Source organism: Porites lutea, chromosome 6, assembly GCF_958299795.1.
Source record: "Porites lutea chromosome 6, jaPorLute2.1, whole genome shotgun sequence".
Classification (NCBI taxonomy): domain Eukaryota; kingdom Metazoa; phylum Cnidaria; class Anthozoa; order Scleractinia; family Poritidae; genus Porites; species Porites lutea.
Window position 1 is genome coordinate 4,551,537 of NC_133206.1, and position 22,709 is coordinate 4,574,245.

A 22,709-nucleotide genomic window follows, 5' to 3' on the forward strand; every position below is an offset into this window, starting at 1 on the left:
GACCAAGGGATGTTCGATCATTCAGATACAAGCAAAACTGAAAGGAAGAGCAAGAGATCTTTAATCCTGTAACCCACTTTAACAGTGATCACACGACCGAACAATTGGGCTTGAGAATTATAAACAACATATATGACCTCCACGGCTCCTTTGTTCTTGATGTTTTATTGATGTGGCAGTAAAATGACATACCTTAACAAAATATGACCTGTAAATTTCGAAAATTGGCTCTTTCCAAGTACAATACAGATTAAAACGTGCCATATTAAACAAAACCCATCGAAAACTGATTTACAAGTAATCGCAACGAGTCTTGAAAGTATTATACAATATTTGTCGATATCCACCGATAGATGTACAGAGGTTACGGAGTACCGACAGAATACCTTTGTTATCTGTTCATTGGGCAGGACCGTTTGGTGTGACCTAAAATTAAAAAAATCAAGAAAATTACTAGCATGAAGAAGCAGTAGACAATGTTCATCCTCTCATTGCTTTTTTTCTTTCGCGCGGTTTCATTAAATAGGGCAACGAATACTTTTTCAGTAATTGGAAACCTATGTTTTGCGCACAGAATTCTAGGATCGCCTGGGAAAAAAACATTGCAACTCGATCTAAAGAAATGTGTGGCGTAAAGTAGCTTCTCCGTCAATATTTACACTACATTAAGGACTTGAAGCAAATCACTACGGCGACCTCTTCTATGACGGCCGGAAGTAAAAAAGCCCAAAAATGATGCAGTGCTCATGCTCGGAATTGTCCTTTCGTCGTAGCTCCAAATCCTACAACGTGAAGACTCTCTTGTGGCGTAGTCGTTACTACCTGAGTATAAAATTCGACTTTTCTCCTATTTTGAACAATCGATGATTTTAAAACCTATCATAGATTGTTTTTCACTTTATCAAGAAAGTATTTGACGCTTCTGGTTTCTAGCACTTACGTCGTCCCTGCGTTTTACTAACAACGAAAGCAAATGAGCGAGAAACTCCGTAGTCACTATTTGGATACTGCTTGCTTAAAGTAGAAATTTGGCGGGCTACGATGACGTACTCTCCCCATGACTCCACATCCACCACCGCCGTAGTAGAGGTCGCCATAGCGATTTGCTTAAAGTTCCTATTATCTCCGTCCTACCTTCCTGATGACAGAGTCCGCACTTTCGCTTCTTGGTTGCTCCACCATTTCGCGCTGCACCAGACGGTCCTTTATATTTGTAACTGTTGGCCGTTGATGGCCCGGTACTGTCTCCCCATTCAAAGAAATCGCATCCCTGGCCTCTGGGCTTAGAACAACAGTAAAATGGCCGGCCCTTGTTTGGTCCTTCTTTGGAAACTGTGCGACTAAACAGCGTGTAGTTATGGTGTTAGTAGCTAGAATTGGTTGGAAATCAAAAAAACCTGGAACGTTTGCATGCAACGTGAACATAAGCAAGCAGTTTGACATCCAAGGGTCCTTCAGATTTTATTCTCATGTATAACGGCTCAAGATTTAAACAAATCAACACTGTACTAGCTTTGGTTTGCACAGTTTTCTCGGCGTTTCATAGCTATAAAATTCGTTTAAAGAGTATATGACACGAATTTCTCTTAAACCCATTTTTTCGTCTTCAAATCACACGAATTTGCCTTTAAAAATGTCCGCCCAATAACGCGGCCAAATTGACAAGTATAATGTAGAGTTATTTGCAAGAATGTAGCATAATTTAACGAGATGGCAAATACGAAGGATTTATAATCTTCATTTCCTTCGTTATACCTTCATTACAGTCAAGTTGATCGTGTAATTCCACAAAACACAAAGCAATGACCAGAAATGGAAGAGTAACTAACGCCACTAGACGTCATTAGCCTTTCTTTGATCCTTTACTCTTTCCAAGCCTTTGTGACATTTCTGAAGGGGAAAAAGCAGTTTTTGGACGGCAAAATTCAAGAAAAGTTTTTTGGGGGGTATATTTTTAGTTAGCAATTGTTACTTAAACTACGGACCAAAATCAGTTTAAAATAATTTCGTGTCATCAGCTCTTTAAACCACACTGTAGGTCATTCTATGCTTACCTCACAGCAGGCTGCCCGCAGTGACAACAGGGACTTGCTCCGCTACAAATGCAAAATTAAACATTATTAAATATTAAAGAATTGCAAACATCAGCCATTTATGACGGATAGGTTAAAAAACCTAATGGCATTACCATCCTGTTAAATATTAAGAATTTTGAGTGGATGTGGTCTACAAAGAAGGAGTTGCTAAAATGAACTAGACTCTCGGATAAGTCGCTTAATTTACAGTTAACTGCTACAACATTTAAAGAATCGTACAAATAAGACTGAGGGTTGATGTCCACTGTCGCGTAATTTTTACGTGTGTAAAATTTACGTTCGCAAATAAAATAGAGCCAATGTATAAAAGATCGCACATAATCGTAACAGTAGAACCTCGTTCAACTTAACGTTTAATCTCAACACTTTATATCTTTCCTCTATTTTATTTACGTGAAAAAAATTTACGCGCGTTAACGTGCGTAGCCAAAAACGCGTCAGTGGAAATCAACCTAGGCGTTACCGTTGGAAAACAACCCAGTATCGTCCGTAAGGGTGGATTTCTACTATCGCGTAATTTTTACGTTGGTACGTGCGTTAAATTTACGTTCGCAAATACAAGAGAGGCAATGTGTACAAGATCGCGCGTAAAAGTACAAGGTGAACCTCGCTCAACTTCACGCATTTTAACGTGCGTGTACACGCACGTAAAAATTACGCGACAGTGAAAATCTAGCCTAAGACAAAAATACGAGGTTTTAAAACAACTAGAAATGTGAAGTAAATTGTTCCAAGAATAAAACGTACCTATCGTCGACAGTCGAGTTTTGCCCCGAATAGAATCCTAGGGTAAAGGAACAATATTCTTAGCATAACCATTGTACTTTCGTTACATGTTCTTTAATGATACAGTATTAGCTCAGGTATTTTGCCCACGTCTCCTAAACGATGATGGAATAGGTGACAGATAAGTAGCATATCGTGGGTCATGGCAACTTTTGAATCTACATGGTAACTGGCATACTTTGAAAAAAATGTATTTCTGTTTCAAAAAATCTGCCATGAAATTACACTTCTTTACTTGCTTATTCTATATTCTAATAACAACCTGCGCCATTCCTGTTAATGTTATTGGAGGGGGTCAGAGGTGCTGCATGACTAAATGATAGAGAGCTCCCTGAATCATCGTCAGCCCACAGGAAGAAATCGCATCCACCGTCTCTGTTGGAACACTTGAAAAATTCTCGACCTAGAATTTTAAAGTAAGTAGCGAAATAAGTACCACGAAACCTTGTTAATTTCTCTGTCTAGACCTATTGGTAGATGGCAGCGGACCAATCCAAAATATCACGGCTTTAACAGCTGCTATTTAGCCCCATACTCTTACCTAATGGGGGCAAAAGGCAGGGGGGTTGAAGACTGTACCCCGACTTTCAAGATGACTAGTCTTATCACTTAGTATGTCATGCAGGCATTTTGTAGCTACTCCGTACAATTTACAATTGCACAGGGGTCAGGAAGCCTTCATTAACCTTACCTTTGTTAGGTCCATCTTTCTTTACTGTCAGTTTTAATGCAGGTTGTCCACAAGTACAAACCACACAGTTTTCTTCGTCTGATCTGTTAGACATAACCAGTAACAACTCATTAGGAGGCTGAATAGTTTATTGGCCACAAGACGAAGTTTACCTCTGTCACCTGAAGATTTACTCTATCGACAACACCTTTAATGTAACCAATAATACAGAACGTACCCACCAAAGGGGCCTCCAGAAGTCAGAAAGTGATTAACACGTGGACCTGAAAAGCAAAGGCAATTAGTATGACCACACCCATTGTTAATACCCTACTTCTTTCCACTGATAATGAAAACAGAACTAAGAATTCCTTGAAAACAAAAATAACAAAAAACTCAAAACTATTTCTAGAGAAATTAGTGCCCTACAGAAAAATAAAATTCAGTCAGAAATCTGTTTATACCAAGGCTTCCTTGACATAATTGAAACACTCGGATAAAAGAGAGAAAAACGTATTCCGGGAAAGTTGGTTGTTAATGATAATTGCAACGAAACAAAAAAAAGGGATCAAAATATACCAATTACAACCTACAGACGTGACCTTTAATCCCAATGAAGCAAACCAGTTTTCTGGGAGGTTCGTGATGGAGCCTGACGGTAAAGTAAAAAACCTAAACTTTGGTTAAATTTTTTTACTTGAAATCGTATGAAGTTGATTGTGAATGACGAAATGATAGCTTTCTGACAGACAAATATGTCCCACGAGCGTTCTTTTTAAAATTACAAACAATAAAAACTTTGCCGAATGTTAACGTTTTTTTACTGGATAATTTCGCTTTTCATAGATTAGTGCTTCCATTAGGTTGTTGTTCCCTATGAGCTGCTAGTTGGCTCGAAAACTACTTTTTTAAAAGTTACTGTTAGTTTCCTGTCATTCGATTTTGTCTGAGTGGCCCAGGTTTAAGTGGTTGCACTACAAGTGACCAACGCTTCTGTTACCCACCGACGTTATTCCTGCTGATGCTATTGGATGGCACAGGAGGTGCTGCGTGACTGAATGATGAGGAACTCCCTGAATCATCAGCCCATAGGAAAAAATCACAACCACCGTCTCTATTGGAACACTTGTAAAATGGTCGACCTACAAAGTGAAAAAGTATACCAGCTTAGCTGATCACATCTTTCCGCCATACGACCTGAAAACTTAAACTGAACTACAACTGACTATACTCGAACTGGTTTTAAAGCAGGCCACAGGAATGGTCGACCTACAAAGTGAAATGGTATACCATCCTCAAATCGCAATAAAGGTGAGTAAGAGCAGGTATCGACCATTATGTGGCCTCCTTTAAAACCAGTTCGATTATAGATTACACCATCCTCAGATAGCATCTTACGCCATACGACTTTAAAACTGGCTATTATCGAAGTGGTTTGACATTTCCATATCTGACGGTTCCAGTTTTGCTACTATTGATAGCAACTGAGACTCGTTAAAGTGTAATGATTGTATCAGTCCAGGTGTCATGTTAGACTTGTCCAGTCATTTTATATGTCCCGCAGGTCTTGCGTAACTACCATGTTCTAACTCACCTTTATTGGGCCCATCTTTTCTCACAGTCAACTTTACTGCTGGCTGTCCACATGTGCAAACCACACAGTTCTCATTGTCTTGTCTGTCAAAAGGACAAAATCAGATAAAATTAATAGTACATAATACGAATTCTCGAGAATGAAAAAATGGGTCCCTTTCGAATTAGCCCAATGGTATTATAATGGCACATTAAACACTAACACAGAACGTACCCACCAAAATAGCCTTCCGAAGGGAATTGATTAAAACCTGAACCTGTAAAGCAAAGGAAATTAGTAATTAGGTGTAAAAACTAACGATATAATGATTCAACGTTTCGGTGACCTCATGACACCATTACCAAGGGACGAGTACATGAAAGCGAGTTCAAAAGGAATTCGAGTCCTATAAATTGACAGAGAGGAAGCTAAGTTACAGACGTATTTCATGTTTGCAAAATAAAACATTCTAGAATTAAAACATTTTGCAATGTTATATTAAACTATAGAGAACTTACAAGGTTTAAAAGATCAAAAAAATTGGTTTGGGAGAAAGGGTGACGCAGTAGTGAGAGCACTCGCCTCCCACCAATGTGGCCCGGGTTCAAATCCCGGCGTCGACACCATATGTGGGTTGAGTTTATTGTTGGTTCTCTCCCTTGCTCCGAAAGGTTGTTCTCCGGGTACTCCGGTTTTCCCCTCTCCTCAAAAACCAACATTTCCAAATTCCAATTCGACCAGGAATCAGGTAGACGAAGAACCACTATGTGGATGTACTACCTGCAAATCGTTATTTATTTTATTTATTTTATTTGCCGATAGACGGCATAAGCTCACCCTCAGACAAATAACAATTATATATTACCCTAGTTATGGCTTTTTCTGTTGATCATTAACCTTTTTAGTAATTATACGGAGTCATACCTGTTAGAAATGATGAACTGTTCCCATTATTTTGTTGCCAAGCCGGACCAGAAGTGGTAATATTACGTCCTTCATTCCTATTCGTCTGAACCGTTTGTGCAGTTCTCCGCTGAGAAGGCCTTGTGGACAGTTGATTACCACCTTCTCTGGGATTGTTAATTGTACTTTGACCACGCCCCACAGGTTGTTTCTTTCCTCTGCTGCCGGATTGAGGATTTCGTCCTCCTCTTCCAGAAAAATTTGCGCCTCCTGAAAAAAAAAAAAACAACAATAGAGGAAAAGTAGTTTTAGAAGAGAGAAAAAAGTTTTAGGAGTTTAACAGGAAATCAAATACGAAAATTTCAGATTCCAACATCGGCCTGTAAAATGATACAAATTCAGTAGTCTCTCGTTCCGTCACATCGACTGCTTACTATGATCAAGGGTGAAGGAAAGGGGATTTTTCAGCGCGTTTTCAGCAATTTCAGGGCCACAATCCCTGACAAAAAAAACCAAACAAATCCTACGGGTGCAAGGGCCATTGCTCTCTTTGTTGCTAAACTGGTGCATTTGTTTAAGTGGACAAATAATATGTGTGTAGTTAGTAGTTTCTACCTGAATCCGAGGGAAGTCTTGTCAAATCTTTCAAGTCCAGTAATTCTCGGAGAGTATCATCACATCCACCAACACAGCCCACGTACCTAAAAAGAAAATTTTCTTCAAGTGAATGCCAGTGAAAATATCAATCATATGGCTTAAACTTCAACAATGGCTTCAGAAATACACCACGAACGTCTGTGATGAAAAAAAAAAACAACAACAACAACAACTTCTCACATTCATTAGCTTTTCTAACGTTCCTTAAAAGATTAAACATTTAACTAACTTTGTTTGAAATAAATAAATGAAAAAACAAAACTTACTCCAACGGCATCATTGGTGGGACAGAGCCTCTCTTGAATTTGAAGCTGATTTTGTGCACATCTCCTGGCTGACAATTTGGACACAAAGATTCGTGCACTGTAGCTTCCAAGACAAATTTGGGGAAAAAAGCACTAGAACGGCACCTTGGATAACCTTCACATCCAATCATAAAACTGTGGATGAGACAAGTAAGATACAGATAGCGTCATAGACGCGTCTCGCTTTACCAATGCTTACTTTATCCCATGATGTTTACCTCAGTCTCAACATATATCTAATCGTTAAGAGTTATTGGACAAGGCTGAGTATGATATGGAGAATTATGCTGATCCCGGAGAGTGTTCCACACCCTTCTCGACCTGCGCAATTCTTCATATCATACTCAGGCTCATCCAATATTAAGACTATCACTAAGGACTGGGGTTCCCACAGCTACTATGTATGAGCATGATCCCTGGCTAAATTCGTAGGAAGCGAAAGGAAGATGAGTCCAAAAGAACTCCCTGGCTATTTAGTTCCCCACCTACTGATTGCATATACCCGGCAACTTGAATCTTACAGCCCAGCAATATTACTTACTCATTACATAAGATATTCTCTGATTTTTTGGTTATCTGTTGTGCATGATTAAGTAAGGATCCCGAAAGACTTGGAGATTAGATCGAGAAATGAGGAGGCGATTAATTCTACACGAAACAGGATTTATTCGCTAAAGGTTTTTTACTTCCTACTTTATCGTCGTCGATACTTTTAATTTGTTTCTGAACTGATTTAGTACGCGTGTTAGCGACGACCGGAAATGCGTCTGCGGTCGCAGGCTATACGCGTGTATAAATACACAAAAAATCAAGGGCCTCGATTCCAGAGAAATTACATCATTGCCAGAGATCAAAGAAGTGATTTACGAGGCATGTCATTTCAATCATCGCTGAAAATAAACCGCATGCTCATCAAAAGACCCATTTGCATACAATGAAAGTTTACAGCAACCGACTATCGCAGTTTTGCTAATTAAGATTCTTTTTTTTTTCGCAAAATATGCGTGGCTTCGATCACGCAACGATTTCTTATTCCCAGTTTCCACGGTCTCCGCTAGGAACGCCTGGCACAATGACCCCCTTTTGTGTCCTAAATAAGACGAAGAACGCGTTGCAGATTATGAGTCTTGCTGTTTACGCAAGCGAGACTTACAAGGCTGGCAAAAATAATAGAAGAGAAAAATCTTATGCAGTGCTTATTAGTACTTAGCCTAACTCTTGCTGGTTTGGTAAACGTATGGTCTCTTATACCCTGCAGTTTCCCAGTTCATACTCAGGTATTATGTCATCTTTCTTTCATCTGGCTGTTTATTGTTCTCATAAACCCTCTCACCTGCCGTCCTTTGTTTTCTTCAGAACCATTTGTTCTGTCTTACATCTGGGACAAAGACGCAAAGGTTCTGCTCCTCTCTCATTCTCTATACCCAGAACTGCAATTAAACAGAGACTATGAGAGCGGCAACTTGAAAAAATACATTTAAAAGTCAGACAAAGTGGCAAAGTAGTAATGTCAGGCTATAACACGACCTTTGAAGCTATAGTCATTCACATTGTACCAAACCATCACACTGGAGAACAAGGGATGCACTGGGACAAGACAAACAAAGGAGACTATCATTCAGTGCCGGATCCAGACCCTGATATAAGGGGGAGGGGGCGGTCTCCAAAAAAATTTTCTCAGCCCTACGGCCCTCAGTTTGGTCTAAAAATAAGGGCGGCCTCCTCTGGATCTGCCACTGTCATTTTAAATGATGCGAGCTGTTAGCTTCCCTTGTCCCTGTGTGTCTGTTGCTCTCCAGTATGGCGGTTTTGTGACACTTGAATGACAAGCTGCAAAGGGCCCATTCAAAGGATGCAAAGAAACTTAGCATACAAACTCGACAAACCCCACATCATTAATGTTATTTAAATTTAATACAAATAGTTACTACGCGTATTTAAAAAAAAAATCTCAAACTACGTGAAACCTAAACTCTACACAAGTAAAAAAAAAATTGTACCTCAACATATTTTTGTACAAACCTTCATCAAGAAACTCTTTAGGATCCCCAAAATAATTTGAGAGAGCCTGATCCAATTTGACTGCCTATGATAAGGAAGGAATAAGATAACGTAAATTCACCTGTTAGGTGGAAATAACAACACATCGTTTCTGGAACTTTGTCTAAAAGTTATTCCATTTCCCTACAGTGCGTGGCCACTCCTCTCGGCAAGAAGAGCTGAGTCAATTGTCATTTACTCAGACATAACTGAGAAAGAATAAGCAACCTTTGATGATCATTAAACTACATTGGTTCTTCGCCACAAATACTTTCTCGTTCGCAGTTTAACAGACATGAAATGTAAACAAACCTCCTGCACAGCCTGAACAAACTGTTCCTTGTACTTTGCTATTTGCTCTACAAGAACATCTAAATAAAGAAAGAATAAGTATACGCCTTTTTCAGCATGGCATGGTATTCTCTTCTTTACTTCTTTCAGAGGTATTCATAACATACAGTAATGAGCAACTGAAACATAATCTGTATTAGTGTAAAGATGAAATCCTGAAGGATAGTCATTCACTCGAAACCTCACAACCTAACAGTACTCTTACTTTATCCTGTAATTGTAACTTGTGATTTGTTTACCCACGAAGCGCCTAACTCGATTAAATGTGCCCGTGCATTCCACGTCGAACGGGAATTTGGAAGTGTTGGATTTTGAGAAGAAGGAAAAACGGGAGAAACCAAGAAAATCCTCTTGGAGCAAGGGAGAGAACCAAAAACAAACCCAACCCTCATATGGTGTTGAGCTGGGATTTGAACCCTGGCTACATGGTGAGAGTGGAGTACTATACAGTAAATGCTCATATAAAGCCCATAATGCCTCTATTCTACCTCCATACAGCACATTTGGTAATTTTTTCTTAGGGGAGGGTAGGGGGTGCTTATGTGAAAAAGAAAAGGACTTCAAAGCTTGTTTTTTGGGCAAGTAGCCCTCACATTTTGCTCTCCCAGAACCACTTCTTGCCGGTTTTAGTTAATGATTTACATGTAGTTAGGCAATGATTTGCCTGAATCCTTGCCCATTGAAGGAGGATGCTAGTATACGTATCTACCGTAAACAGGTATCTTAGGTGCCTTACCATCCTTGTTTCGTGTTCCTTCACAAATTCTGCCAAAACAGTAAGTTGACAAAAAATTAGCCAAGACCAGCACCAGCTTGTAAGTGTATTTTTGCAAAGAATGGGAGCTGCTAGTACTTGATTATTACACTGGTCCACTAGTCTGACCCTAGTGATACTAGCACTGCAGTTTAAACTGTTTAGCCAGGCAACAGAGCTTGTTTAATTAGACTACGAGTAGTCCCCCATTTTTCCTCAGGGATAATAGATCTCCCACGCGAGAAAAGGCGACATGCGGCGGGGAGAGATTTTTTTCTCGCATGGGGTGATTTTCGTTTCGCTCACTCCATTATCCCTGAGGAAAAATGGGGGACTACTCGTAGTCTATGTTAAACAGTCTACCAAAACACTCAATTTGTAGCTATTACACAAACATACCACACCAGTCCCTAGTTATACTTAGTGGTCCTAACATACAACCTTAAACAGCTGGCAACAAATCAAAAATGTGAATTGAAGTCATCCTTGCCTCTTAAGATCAGCTTCAAGTTCAGCCCTTAATCTTGGTTTTGAAAGCTCAAATCCCATCAGATCATAACCTTTAAAAAAGAAAAAAAGAAAAAAGGAAATAAAAGGACTGGGAGGAAATTGCCAATTCTGATTCTATGTACTTCCTACGTATGGTTAACATTTTTAAACAAACACGCGTTCATAACTAATGATAATGAAGAAGACTCATTTGCCCAGTGGTAACGTGAGGAATTTGCCAAAAATTGGATTCCCTGTATGATCATTTTCTCCATAGCTATCCTTTGCTACAGAGAATCAAAGGTTTAAAAATGGTTCCTTCATGAAATAAGGCTAAGCCAAGACACTAGTTCATTCTTACTCCCAATAAAGCTTATTGCTGTTAAATAATGTAATTCATTGGATCCAAATCTTACCTTCAACAAGTCCCATTCCAAGCTGGCCTGGAAGGAAGGTCCCATCCTGTTGTACTCCCACATAGCACCTGTTCTTTATGGTCTCAATGTGCTCTGCATGTGTAGCATCTGTCCCTGAGGTAAAAAATACTATGATTCAGCTTTTCATATACAATAAAAAAAAAACGACTTAGAACCTGCATTCTCCCAAATTAGCCTAAACAGGTTCGTACATATTAATGGGAATTTGTACAAATTTAGGCTACTTAAATAGGTTCTTATTGTCTGAAGAAAAAAAGCATGGTGGCTATGAGCATTTAGTGGTATTCAGATCATTTCTTATAAACAATCTTCATACCAACAGAGTATTTATGTAAAAATGACTATGAGAAGAAGGAATGAAGCACTGACCACATGAATTTTGATGTTCTTTTGCCCAAGTGTAAAGAATTGTTGTTATAGATTTTGGAAAACAAGAACCTAAAGAGTTTCATGTCTAAAGGGGGCCTTACTGACAAATTTTAGCCCAACAAGTTCTTAAAAACCAGGTTTTTAGTTGCAGGTTTTTACTGTGTGTCACCTGGCAGATTACTTTAAACAGTGACTTCAGTATTGTTGTTTTTCTTCCTACCTATCCCATGCTTTTCCATCAAGCCAATCAAGTCAGCTTCAGTCAACAGTGGAGGTGGCTTGGTTTCCCCATCAACCATCTGACGAGACATAATAGCTTTATTTGAAAATCAAACATTTAACAATAACAGACATGCTAAAATACACTTTGAAGCCTTCTTTCTTCCAAAGACATTGTGGCTGAAGTACATTGTATTAGTTTTCATCTGTGACAATACTAGTTTTGCCACACATTATATTATCATTGACATAAATTTAGATAACAATCTCTGGTGATTACAACATGAATAGTTTAGAAAAATGACCATCACTAAACATCATTAGGACACAATATTGTCAACAGTAATAATTATACATGTTGTGGGTCAGTTTTTTCCTTGGTTTAAATTCTATCTTCTTGTTTTAACTCATTATCATACATAACCAGCCCCTCCCTCTTTATAAAAAAGGGAAAAAAATGAAGCCAGTGATATGACTTGAACAACATACACACCTGCCAGTACATTGGACCTGGTACACTAACCAATCTGATACAACTAATGAGAGAAACTGGCACTTTGTTTACCAACCTCAATGGAGCTTGGTTGAAATTCTTCACCTTGATTATACACTGGGATTGTCTAAAACAAGACAAGAAAAAGAAATAAAGCACAAACTATTTACGCATAATATAATGCCATACAGACACTTCAAAATAACAAACACATGTATGAAAAAACATATATATATATATATATATATTTTTAGTCATTAACTAAGACAAGCAAGTAGTTGGAATGGCAAGAAAAATGTAAGAGGTACTTGCGTGAAGGATGTGCTGGGATTCAAATGATTCTTGAGCCCTGTAGGAACTTCTACAGGTTTAAAACAAGGTGTGGACTACGTTGTAAAATAATCCTTACTGTAAAGTGAAAACCTTCTGTTGGAAAAATCTTTCTTAAAAATACATTACCCTTATTACCTTTCACACTTTTGGTTGGATACAAGAGAAGGTTCTGACCACCACAGAGTAATAAATTTTGGGGTAAACCAGAGCTGTCATTAAGAGGTGGGGGCTGGGGATTTCCCCCAGTTACTAAGAACGGGGCGCTGGCTACTTTCACAGGAAAATGGAAGAAAAATAACAGAAAAAGAAATCCCTAGCTGTCTGATTCCGCGCCTACTTGTTGTATTTACCGGGGAACTTGAAATCTTTTCATGACAGCCCTGTAAATATTAGCACCATGAGATATATTACCTTTGCATTCCAGTTGTCATATGGATACACATCAAGATAGTTCCTTGCAGTAATCATCAATCCTTTAGCTGTAAACTAGAAGATGATCATACTTTATTAAAAACATTATTTTTTTTAATTATTTTAAGCTTGAACAGCAAGCCTTCTAAACAATTCCCTTAAATTAACTGGTTGTAGATTATGATCTTAATAAATCCAGGAGTGATTCCAGCATCATAATGTAAGGTGCCCTGCAGAAATTTTTCTTGTAGCCTGTTGAAACTTTGTAATGCTGTATTTGTTATCCAAATTTGGAAATTGCTTTAAAAACAAATAACCAAAGAAGGCACATACCCCATTCTTGTAAAGAACTTTTCAAATAATTCAAGGCTCCTTGATCTGGTGCCAAACTCATAAGAGTTTATAAGAATAAAGTTTTTGTGAATAATAACATATTCCAGTTCTATCAGAGCTGTAAGTTATATGCGGGTTGTGTACCTTTTCTCCAGCAATCTCTATTTCCACATTAGTCTCCTGCCCTTTTGCATCCTATAAACAAAAACACGATGCTATCATAATCTCATAGAGAAGCTGGGAACAGCAGCAGGAAGATCAAAACAAAAACATATGTAATCATTTTGGCACAGTAAGGAAACCAAGACTGCTCACCTCAGAACAGCAGGCTAAAAAATGTCTTACTATGAATTCATACAGCCTTTTTTCATTGCCCTGAAAAATAAAGTTTTGTTAAGTTTTAGTTCTGTAAATTACTTTTTTGAAAAACTTACGTACAAAACGCATTGCTTTACACCACGTGTGACAAACAACCAGCTTCAGCGTTGATTGAAATCACTTTATCTTTCTTTGCCTTAGACTTCTATTAAATTATAAACTGATGAAACAGTGTTTGAATATTTATTGATTAATAAAAAATATTGATGCATACACGAATTATTCAGATCAAAATTTTACCAATTTGCACCCATTTACAGTACTAATTATTCTTTTACTCTCTATTCACATAGAAGTTCAAGAAACACTATTGTTGACTCAGGATTTTCCTAACTCTCACAGACTGTTGTTATGTTCTCTTTTGTCTAAGATTTAAAAAAAAAATCACAATAAAAAAGAAATATGATACTGTAGCAGCTACCTGTAAGCCATCTGTGTACTTTGTGGGGTGGATTGGAGGGTGGGCATTGTCTGTTTTGTTTCCACGGCGAGGATTGGGGCCTCTCTCTAGCACCCCAGCAGCAAATTCTACAAAAGTAACAAGACAATGATGACATTACATTAATTTTTAGGAAGCAGTTTTATCAAAGAGCACTCTAGATTTCTTGCCTGTCTTCCTTCAAAAGTCGCTTTCATTAAAAAGAGTCTCGGAACAACAACTATTAGTTTACCTAGAAAAAGCACACCAATGAGGTAGAAATGCCTATGGCCAAAGATTAACTCAGTTAGGTGTAGTATGATACACCTTTTGTAGGAATATTACTACTCCTTTTGTATGGGATGTTACAGAGGAGGTCACCATTGGGTCAACCTTACAGTATATTAATGGCCCAGGTGAGTTGTTCAAAAGGTGGACAATGCTATCCACTAGATACTCCATCCAGTGCATAACAATATAGTGTTTGTGGTTTTCCTAATACTTACCTGCCAGATTGTGATTTATTCATTTGAAAGCACTATCCAACGTTTGAAAAACCACAACCACGTACCCATTTATTAATAGACATCTATAAGGGGAGAGGCTAAAACAAATTCTCGTCTAAGGAAACATTTACACAAAGGGTGAAACCCAAATCTCCAGATTTACAATGGGAAATGTCACTAAATTTATATGAAAGAACCATGCATAAAATTTGAAGGTTTCAATACATGATCATTCCATAGACAGTTTCATTGGAGGAGTTAAAAAAAGACTGAAACTTTTTACACCCTTTTCCCATCAATCTTGAATACGGTTCATTACCTTATTATGGGAAATTAACAATGCACATTGACAACGCAAAGACAATTTATGTTACACAAAATTAACCTGAATTTTCCAAAAGTTAGGTTTACATACATCAAATTAACATGAAATTTTTGAAAACAATGTGCACCTAACTTTATTTCACACAAATTTGCTGCAATGAAAACTTCTCAACATAATATCTAAAGGAATAACAGAAATAAATATAAATGGAAATTTTAAGAAGAAAGACTGAAGAAGTTAGTTATCCCCTTAGTGAAACAGATCAATGCAAAGACTAGTTGAAAGACATTTTGAACTCAATTCTTAAAGAAGAACTGTCAGATAGTGACTCTGAGGTATTGATAGAGGAACTATGAGCAGGCAAGGTTTTGTTATTGAAATAAAGGTGCTGTAAAACAACAATGATGTGAAATAGTGTGATTTAAATTAACATCGACGTAAATTAAGATGCATTAAATTAACGCGATTTTTTTAAAATTGCATTAATAAAGTGCATCATTAATTTCCTATAATAAGGTACTCTATATTAAACAATCTTGAACTTACCTCCCCAGTTGGCATCAACAGTTTGATTTTGAATAAGAGGCCTCAGATCTAAAGACTTGGGAAACATGTTGGTTTCTGTGCGTGGATAACTGATGAACCTGAAACATTATGCATATAGATCTGCTTCATTTTTTTGGCTTTTATATAGTAAGTGTTTTAAAAACAACACTATCAACACTACCAACAAATTAACAATCATTGAGGCAGTGAAATGAGCAATGTACTTACCCCTGATTGTAGAGTTTTTCTGCTATTTTCATTGTCTCCTTAGCATTGATTTTAAGCTTACGTGATGCCAGTTTTTCAAGTTCCTTTAACATAAAGAATGTTTTATTAAAATGCAACATGCATCTTCATATAAGTTCAAGAGAGATCTCAATGTACCTACCACTGTGTCCAATGGTAATGGCCTCCACTTGCTCTTGGGATGAGATGAAGTACTCAGAACTTTTGCTGTAGGATCCTTATTGAATAAGAAACAAGACAAAAAATCATTAAAAAGATTGACACTGACATGACATGGCAAACTTAAGGCCTAGTAAACTTCTGTTATTAGAGAGCATCCAGAAGTGGGGGTAAAACTCTTTAGTAAAGGATAACTATTCTAGACATGTGTTGGCTATTCTCACATGAAGAAAGCAGGGCTATCATTAAGAGGCAGGGGCTGGGGATTTCCTCCGGCTACTATTAATGTGGTCACCGGCTACTTTCTTAAGAAAATAGAAGAAGCATAGCACTGAAGGAAATCCCTAGCTGTCTTATATTCCCTGCCTACTTGTTGTATTTACCCAGCAACTTGAAATCTTAGTGGAATCCCTGAGAAAGGCTTACAAGCTTAGCACCAGTATCAAATGAAAGCTCTTCGCTTAAAATTGAACAAAGAGAAGTGTGAAATAGACTATTACTAATTTTTGACAACATTGACGCCACAATGTCAAGTCAGCACAAACAGAGCGAACATATCATGGTCTGTGTACTTACAGTTGCATGCAAGATTTCATAACAACATACAGGACGAGAAAAAAGTCTTGTCCAGTAGTCAAGTATAAACTCTTAAAGATACTTGCCCAATGGGAAAAGCTCGAGGAAAGTCATCCTCTAACAAAATCATTTGATTCAGACAAGCAAGAAGTTACCCTGGGAAGCAAAATGCGGAAGCTGAGCTGCCCAAAGGAAAAGCCTGAATTCAAAGTTTTTTTGAAGCCTTCAACATACTGAGCTATACACTTAACTAGTTGACATTCCTTACACAAGTTAAAGAATACTTCTACCTCTTTATTTTGGGTTCTACTGAAGCATGATCCTACAATGTAATATCTCACCTCCAAACAAATTTGATAGAGGACAAGGCACGGTAAACGGTGGAACAGTCTTCCCCTAGGATCATGAATTGTCACAAGGGTGAAACACAAATCACAACAGCAGGAGCATTCCAATCCATTCAGATCAATGTTAAAATTTAGGAATACAAAATGCTTATATAAAATGCTTAAGTAGTTTGAAGTAATGTTATGTGTAACTTTGACAAGAAAAAAAACTACCTTCTCCAGGTAAAATCCACTTTTGTGTCTTCTACTTGATGAGTAACTAAAAGAAAACTCATTTTATTACTATCTTGTCCACTCAAACATAATTATTAGACAATTAACAATTTGATGAATTTCAAGAAAATTGCACAAACAAATTCCTTCTCTTGTCAGCAATGCTGGTAATGATAAAAAAAATGAATTGGCTGAAACATAAATAATTTATTTGCACCACACTATGCGGGATTCAAAGGACCACTCTAGCCTACCCACCTTTAATCTTGTAGAATGTCTCTGGTACAAACTGCTGTACCTGTTTATACTTAGGGAAAAAACACACAACATGGTTTAATTAGCCAGCCCTAATGGTGACAGACCTGAACTAGTCTGCAATCATTTTCACTTATGATTCATTTTAATGTACTAGGATATACAAGACTATTTAATGTTGAAATGAACCTGAACAAGTTTATAACAAAACAAGCAAACTAATCACTTACTCTTTCAACAACAAAACCTAAAGTAGGAAATTGGCAGCTGCCTAAAACAAGAGATCAATAAACGTCTGTCAGATAAGGGTAGTCTGTACCACTCTACAAATCAACATACAGTGTAAACATAGTATCTCATTAAAAATGAAAAAAAAAGGCTGCCCTATTTTCTACAAAATTGTAACGATAAAGTTTTGTTATCATTTAAAATACTTACCATAGCTTATAAGGTTTTCGCTTAAAACATCAGGAAAAACTTTCTGCAGCCTTAAGGTTTGAAACCGAGTAAATGCAGCACCTACCCAACAAGAAAAGAATTAAAGTAAAATATGTGCATATTGACTAGGTGGGAGGGCCGGACAGGAAAATATTTGGCTTGAGGTCCGTGCATCCTGACTGAGAGCAAAATGTTTTCCCGTCTCGCCCAACCTAACTCAGCCAATAAGCATTTTATCATATGACTATTGTGTTTTTGAATTTTTCTGACCAAGCTAAAACATATTCATGGCACCCTTTGCCTCTTATTTGCGTGCATTTTTCTACTAGCTTGGCCATATGTGTTTTTCTGGCACTATCAGTTGACACATATGGACCTCATACAGCCTGATAGGAAAGTGCATGCAGGCTGTACAGGTCATAATTTTCTTTTATGACCTGTACAGCCTGCATGCACTTTCCTATCAGGCTGTATGAGGTCCATATGTGTCAAGTGATAGTGCCAGAAGAAAGAAGAAAGAAAGATAATTGCCAGGATGTGCATGAAAATCAGTAAGAGGCCTGGTGAGGAATTCAAGATCGTTCTTGATGGTAAACAATTAAGTCAAGAAATGTACTTTAACTATCTTGGGAGCCTTATTACACAGGATGGATCCTGTGAGAAAGAAATGGCCATTGTAGAGGTTGAACTGTAAATTGAATATTATGTGAATTATTGAAAGGCACGGATGAAAGTACAAGGAAAATCCAGGATATACCTGTTACACTGGTCAAAATGTTTTATTCACCTAAATGTAGGTTGATTCTCAATTTCCTTTATTGCCTAGCCCTAATTCACAAATAATCAGAGCTAGGAGACAAAGGAAATTGAGAATTAATCTAGGTTAAAAATTTTTACCTTGAATTTAATGTTGACCTGTATAAACATACCTATTCTAAGATCAAGCTCCATTCTCACATCCACAGCTTGAGCCTGCAACTCATCAGGTTGAACTAAATTTTGTACAGCTCTTGTAACTGATCTGAAATAACAGATGAAACATGAATTTCCTCTAGTTACCCTCTAAATCAATAATTATAGCAGAACAGCAAGTCGGGCTGAGCAAATCAATGACTAAAATACATAATAATGTTAGTAATTTATACAACACAACAGGGTTAAGAATCCTAACTGGCTGGAGTCAAACTAGTTGCCTATTTACAAGCATAGTCAAGGATTGGAACTTGGGGCTACCAAGAAACCTATCCAAGCTCGGGGCCTCTGGATTGCAAGTCTAGCACTCTAACCACTCTACCATGCTTTCACCAAAAATAGTAAAGTTTTACCTGTACACAGTTAGCATGCCAGTAGTTTTCTATGGCAACTTTGAGTTGCCTTTAAGAAAAAAGTAAAGGTTTTGAAATCATTTTCACAGCTTTTTAAATAACAACACTGCTTTTACTACTCACTGATTGGTGATTTCAGAAAACTTTGCGCGATAAATCCTTATGTTTGGACGGACTTAAAGAAAAAGGAAAACAGAAGCATTAGTTTAATAATCAACATTGAGTTCAATACCTTTTGATTATAAACACATGTAAGTTTCCAGTATGTTTAAAACTAAGCACCCTTTCAGGCTATTAAATTTTGTCAAGTATAGTAATAGTTTTAACAAGCCCTGTGTTAAAATAAGGGAGAGAAAAAAAGTCATAAATAACATACTATTTTTGCACACATCAATGACTTCAAATCCTATGTTTTCTCCTTCTCTATCACAATCAGTCCAGATAATTAAGACTCCACAGCCACGCACTTCTCTTTCCAAAGTCCTCTGTAAAACAAATTAGAATTGAAGGTTAACATATCATTTTCGTATAATATACTATATTTTTGCCATATTTCTAATTCAAAAGACATAATTAAAGGTGTAAACACAACTGAATAATGATGAAGCATAATTCTGAAAGGAAGACCAAAGTAGATACAGGTCACAAATGGTACGTTATTTTTAAGTATGTTTTGTTTCCAATTTTCAAACATGATTGACGCATCTTGACATCAATGTATTAGCAATGAAACTGATTCAAATAAGTAACATGTACAGTCTAGAGTTTAGCAGGCAGATTATGCTAAATCAAGGCCATGCTCTAAGGAAAATTGAAGCAGGCCTAGTGCGCTGAACCTGTAAAATCTAGGGTACCAACCATAAAGCCTGTAGAGCTGGAGTTCTGCCAGAGCACAACCCTGTAATTGCTGAATCTTAACACACACACAATAATAATAATTTTAAGCTCTTACTTTAATTGGAAGGAAGTTTTCTCCAACAAACTTTTTAACAGGTGCACTGAAAAGTGCTACTGGGGAACAACTATGCCTGTAGGAATTAACAACAGTGGAACACTGAAAAATTACCGGAATTCCTTGAAATAGCTATGATTAAAACTTATAGCTGCCTGTACAACCCTGGTCAAAACGTCTTGGGACACTTGAGGAAATTAGGCACAAAGACACTTTGCTAAGTTAACTCATATTCTACCTCTTAAAAAAGCTTGGGGATGTGTTATAAGGGGCTATTTCTGCTGTCCCCCTCTCATACAATCGGTGTTGAATTGAAACTTGAATGCGTAACATCAACACTGCACGGAGGGGGAAGGGGGGAGGGAAGATGCCTCAATTTGATGACCTATTGCATTAGTGTCCCAAGAGCTTTGACCAGGGTTGTAGTTAATTTCAGTGATGAGAGACCTGGATTGGGAGGACCATTGGTCTACTGCTTATAAGACCATCCCTCAGCTTATATTAAGGTTCAATATAGAACTAAACAGCTAAAGTACTGCAGGAAAGTAATAAGCAAACCACTTCACTGAATGGAAACCACATTATTTCCCCCAAAGATACCCTGCCATTTTACAATGTATCACTATGTCAACTATGCTGTATAATTGCAAACATTGAGTTACAGCCTTGTCTCAGTCTTTTGCCTTACCATTTTTGGTGACTGGCTGTAAAGTCCAACGTCATCATATGTCCAGACAAAGAAGTCATCACCATTGTGGCATTCTGTTATTAGTAAAACCACAGGAGACATGAAATTTTTATGCTTATAGTGTACAATACATACAAGTATACATATGTAACGATTGACAATAAAAAAATTAATATATAAAGTGTAAAGGAAGTAGCAAAGAGCTTTTGGAAGCAATGATCATTTATAAAAGGTGATTAACTAAGAGAAGAGAAGCATTTATAATACTCACACTTCCTAAAATGTTGTATTCAAACTCATAAATCTTGTTAAACTTGGAGAACCCTTCTCTCTGCAAAGAAATCAAAGCCTATCAAAAACAACAGCATCAATTATTCAACACAGTTTCTTGCAATTAATTTGTAAATGACAACACAGGCACACAAGCTGTAAAACTGGACAATGAGTATAGGTGCCAAAAGATTTCGCTCGTAACAGCAACTTTTCAATCCTTTTGCTGTGACTTATTGACTTCATCAACTAAGTGATCAAAACCATTTTAGGTTAGTAAAGGTTATAACTAAATTGCACCCTTAAACATAATAGCTAACATACATGTGTTACTAAATTTGACTTCTTAACCAGAGTAGCTGGTAATCATAGAACGTTTTCAGCCAAAATAAGAAACACTTATTTCATCATCTTGCATTAGTACAGGTTATGCAATGGATGGCACTTCTAAAACAATTTGAAATTGTATAAGCTGTGCCTATTTGCAGTGACCTTATACCTGCCCAAGTTTAACTTTACTAAGCCCAGTTGGTCAGAAATTAAGATACTGCTTAATTGAGTGGTGGATAAGTTAATGGCATTATTATAAACTTCTCAGTACATGTATTTCTGGCGCCTTATGATAGAGATGATTCCTGTAACCCCTCTCCCATCCTACTCTGTCCCTGGGGGGTGGGGGTACTCGGGTATGTTTTGGGTGGGTATGTGCTGCCTGGGTGTTCAAATTTGGACTCTGTGTTATAAAAATCCACTCAAAATGATACCAAAAACTATGATAACAAGTTCTTTAAATTCCATGCATTTTGTCAAGCAATTTCTCTGTGAATAAAATAATTATTAATTTCAAAATGGCTGCTGATTAAATTGAAGCCTCCATGCGCAAGGTACATTTGGAACATCATACCCTATTCTATCTACACTCTTTTTTTGTATAAAAATATTGTTTTTCTGGCCCAGGCTGAAAATTCTTATTTTTCTGCCAATTTTAGACGAAAAATATTCTTGTATCACTGTTAAATTATGGCTTATGATATTTCCATTTTAGAATATAATATTGGGGTATCAATTACAGTATGTGCAGGTTTTTTCATTTTGCGGGCAAGTTTTGCCTTTTAGTGAATGGAATAAGTTGAAAACACAATAACTGTGTTGTATTTACAGTTTTCAAACACACAAAATCTTTGCCTGGGGTTTATTCTTAAAATATTCTTAAAATTTTGTAAATTTCAGCCTCGATGTTCTTATAAAATATATCCTTATAGAAAAAAAGAGTGTAGATCAAAAGTCCCCAAAATTATGAACCTGTTCGACATACCCACAGAAGTAGTAACTCCCCACCCACCCCCCTACCAGGACCCTGTTTTACCTACCCATACCTACCCGCGAGCTCTGTCCTCTAGACATGATTCTGGACAGCTCCTTCGCTGCATCATTTTTCTCAGCAACATTTAATACGCGCAGTGGTCGCATAGCTAATCCTCTCTGCCAAGCTAATTTTTTAAATAAAAACAGTTTGTTTTTCGCCTTAAGGTTTGCTCTTGAACAACACAATACACTTGAAACGACAAAGGAGATAACCATGGAGGCCAAAGGTGCAAAGTGCCATAGCCTCCGCTGCCAGATATCTCTCGCCTGTAGTTCAAGATCCTGTCTCTTTAGTTGTTCTTACGTTATGATAGGCCATCAAACACTTCCAATTATCGATAAAATTGAGTAAAACGGTCGAAGCCAACACAGACACACTCGATTGTTTCATATCACTCATACCGCCATCTTCAAACCAAGGCGGCAAATTAAAGCGGTGCATTGTGGGAAGTAAACCCATTGGATTATGGGATTTATTGACCA

At 37.4% G+C, this 22,709-nt stretch overlaps 1 protein-coding gene across 1 annotated transcript; it reads right to left on the minus strand.

The window, feature by feature from the left end:
* Positions 1-287: 287 nt before the first annotated feature.
* LOC140940356 (DNA topoisomerase 3-alpha-like) lies at positions 288-22,525 on the minus strand. The gene is made up of 40 exons (XM_073389308.1): positions 22,242-22,525; positions 20,863-20,922; positions 20,592-20,665; positions 19,904-19,979; positions 19,328-19,436; positions 19,075-19,126; positions 18,556-18,647; positions 17,627-17,707; positions 17,419-17,459; positions 17,192-17,240; positions 16,934-16,979; positions 16,715-16,769; positions 15,781-15,855; positions 15,621-15,703; positions 15,393-15,490; positions 14,019-14,125; positions 13,535-13,594; positions 13,364-13,414; positions 12,887-12,961; positions 12,219-12,269; positions 11,651-11,729; positions 11,041-11,154; positions 10,626-10,695; positions 10,118-10,146; positions 9,343-9,401; positions 9,013-9,076; positions 8,324-8,420; positions 6,952-7,125; positions 6,644-6,729; positions 6,050-6,298; positions 5,360-5,402; positions 5,147-5,229; positions 4,557-4,694; positions 3,791-3,836; positions 3,574-3,656; positions 3,145-3,285; positions 2,844-2,880; positions 2,055-2,096; positions 1,135-1,340; positions 288-426 (listed from the first exon to the last, which is right to left on the minus strand). Exons 1-40 carry the CDS (start codon positions 22,440-22,442, stop codon positions 392-394), a joined length of 3,411 nt encoding a protein of 1,136 aa, XP_073245409.1. The 5' UTR covers positions 22,443-22,525; the 3' UTR covers positions 288-391.
* Between the last annotated feature and the right edge of the window lie 184 nt (positions 22,526-22,709).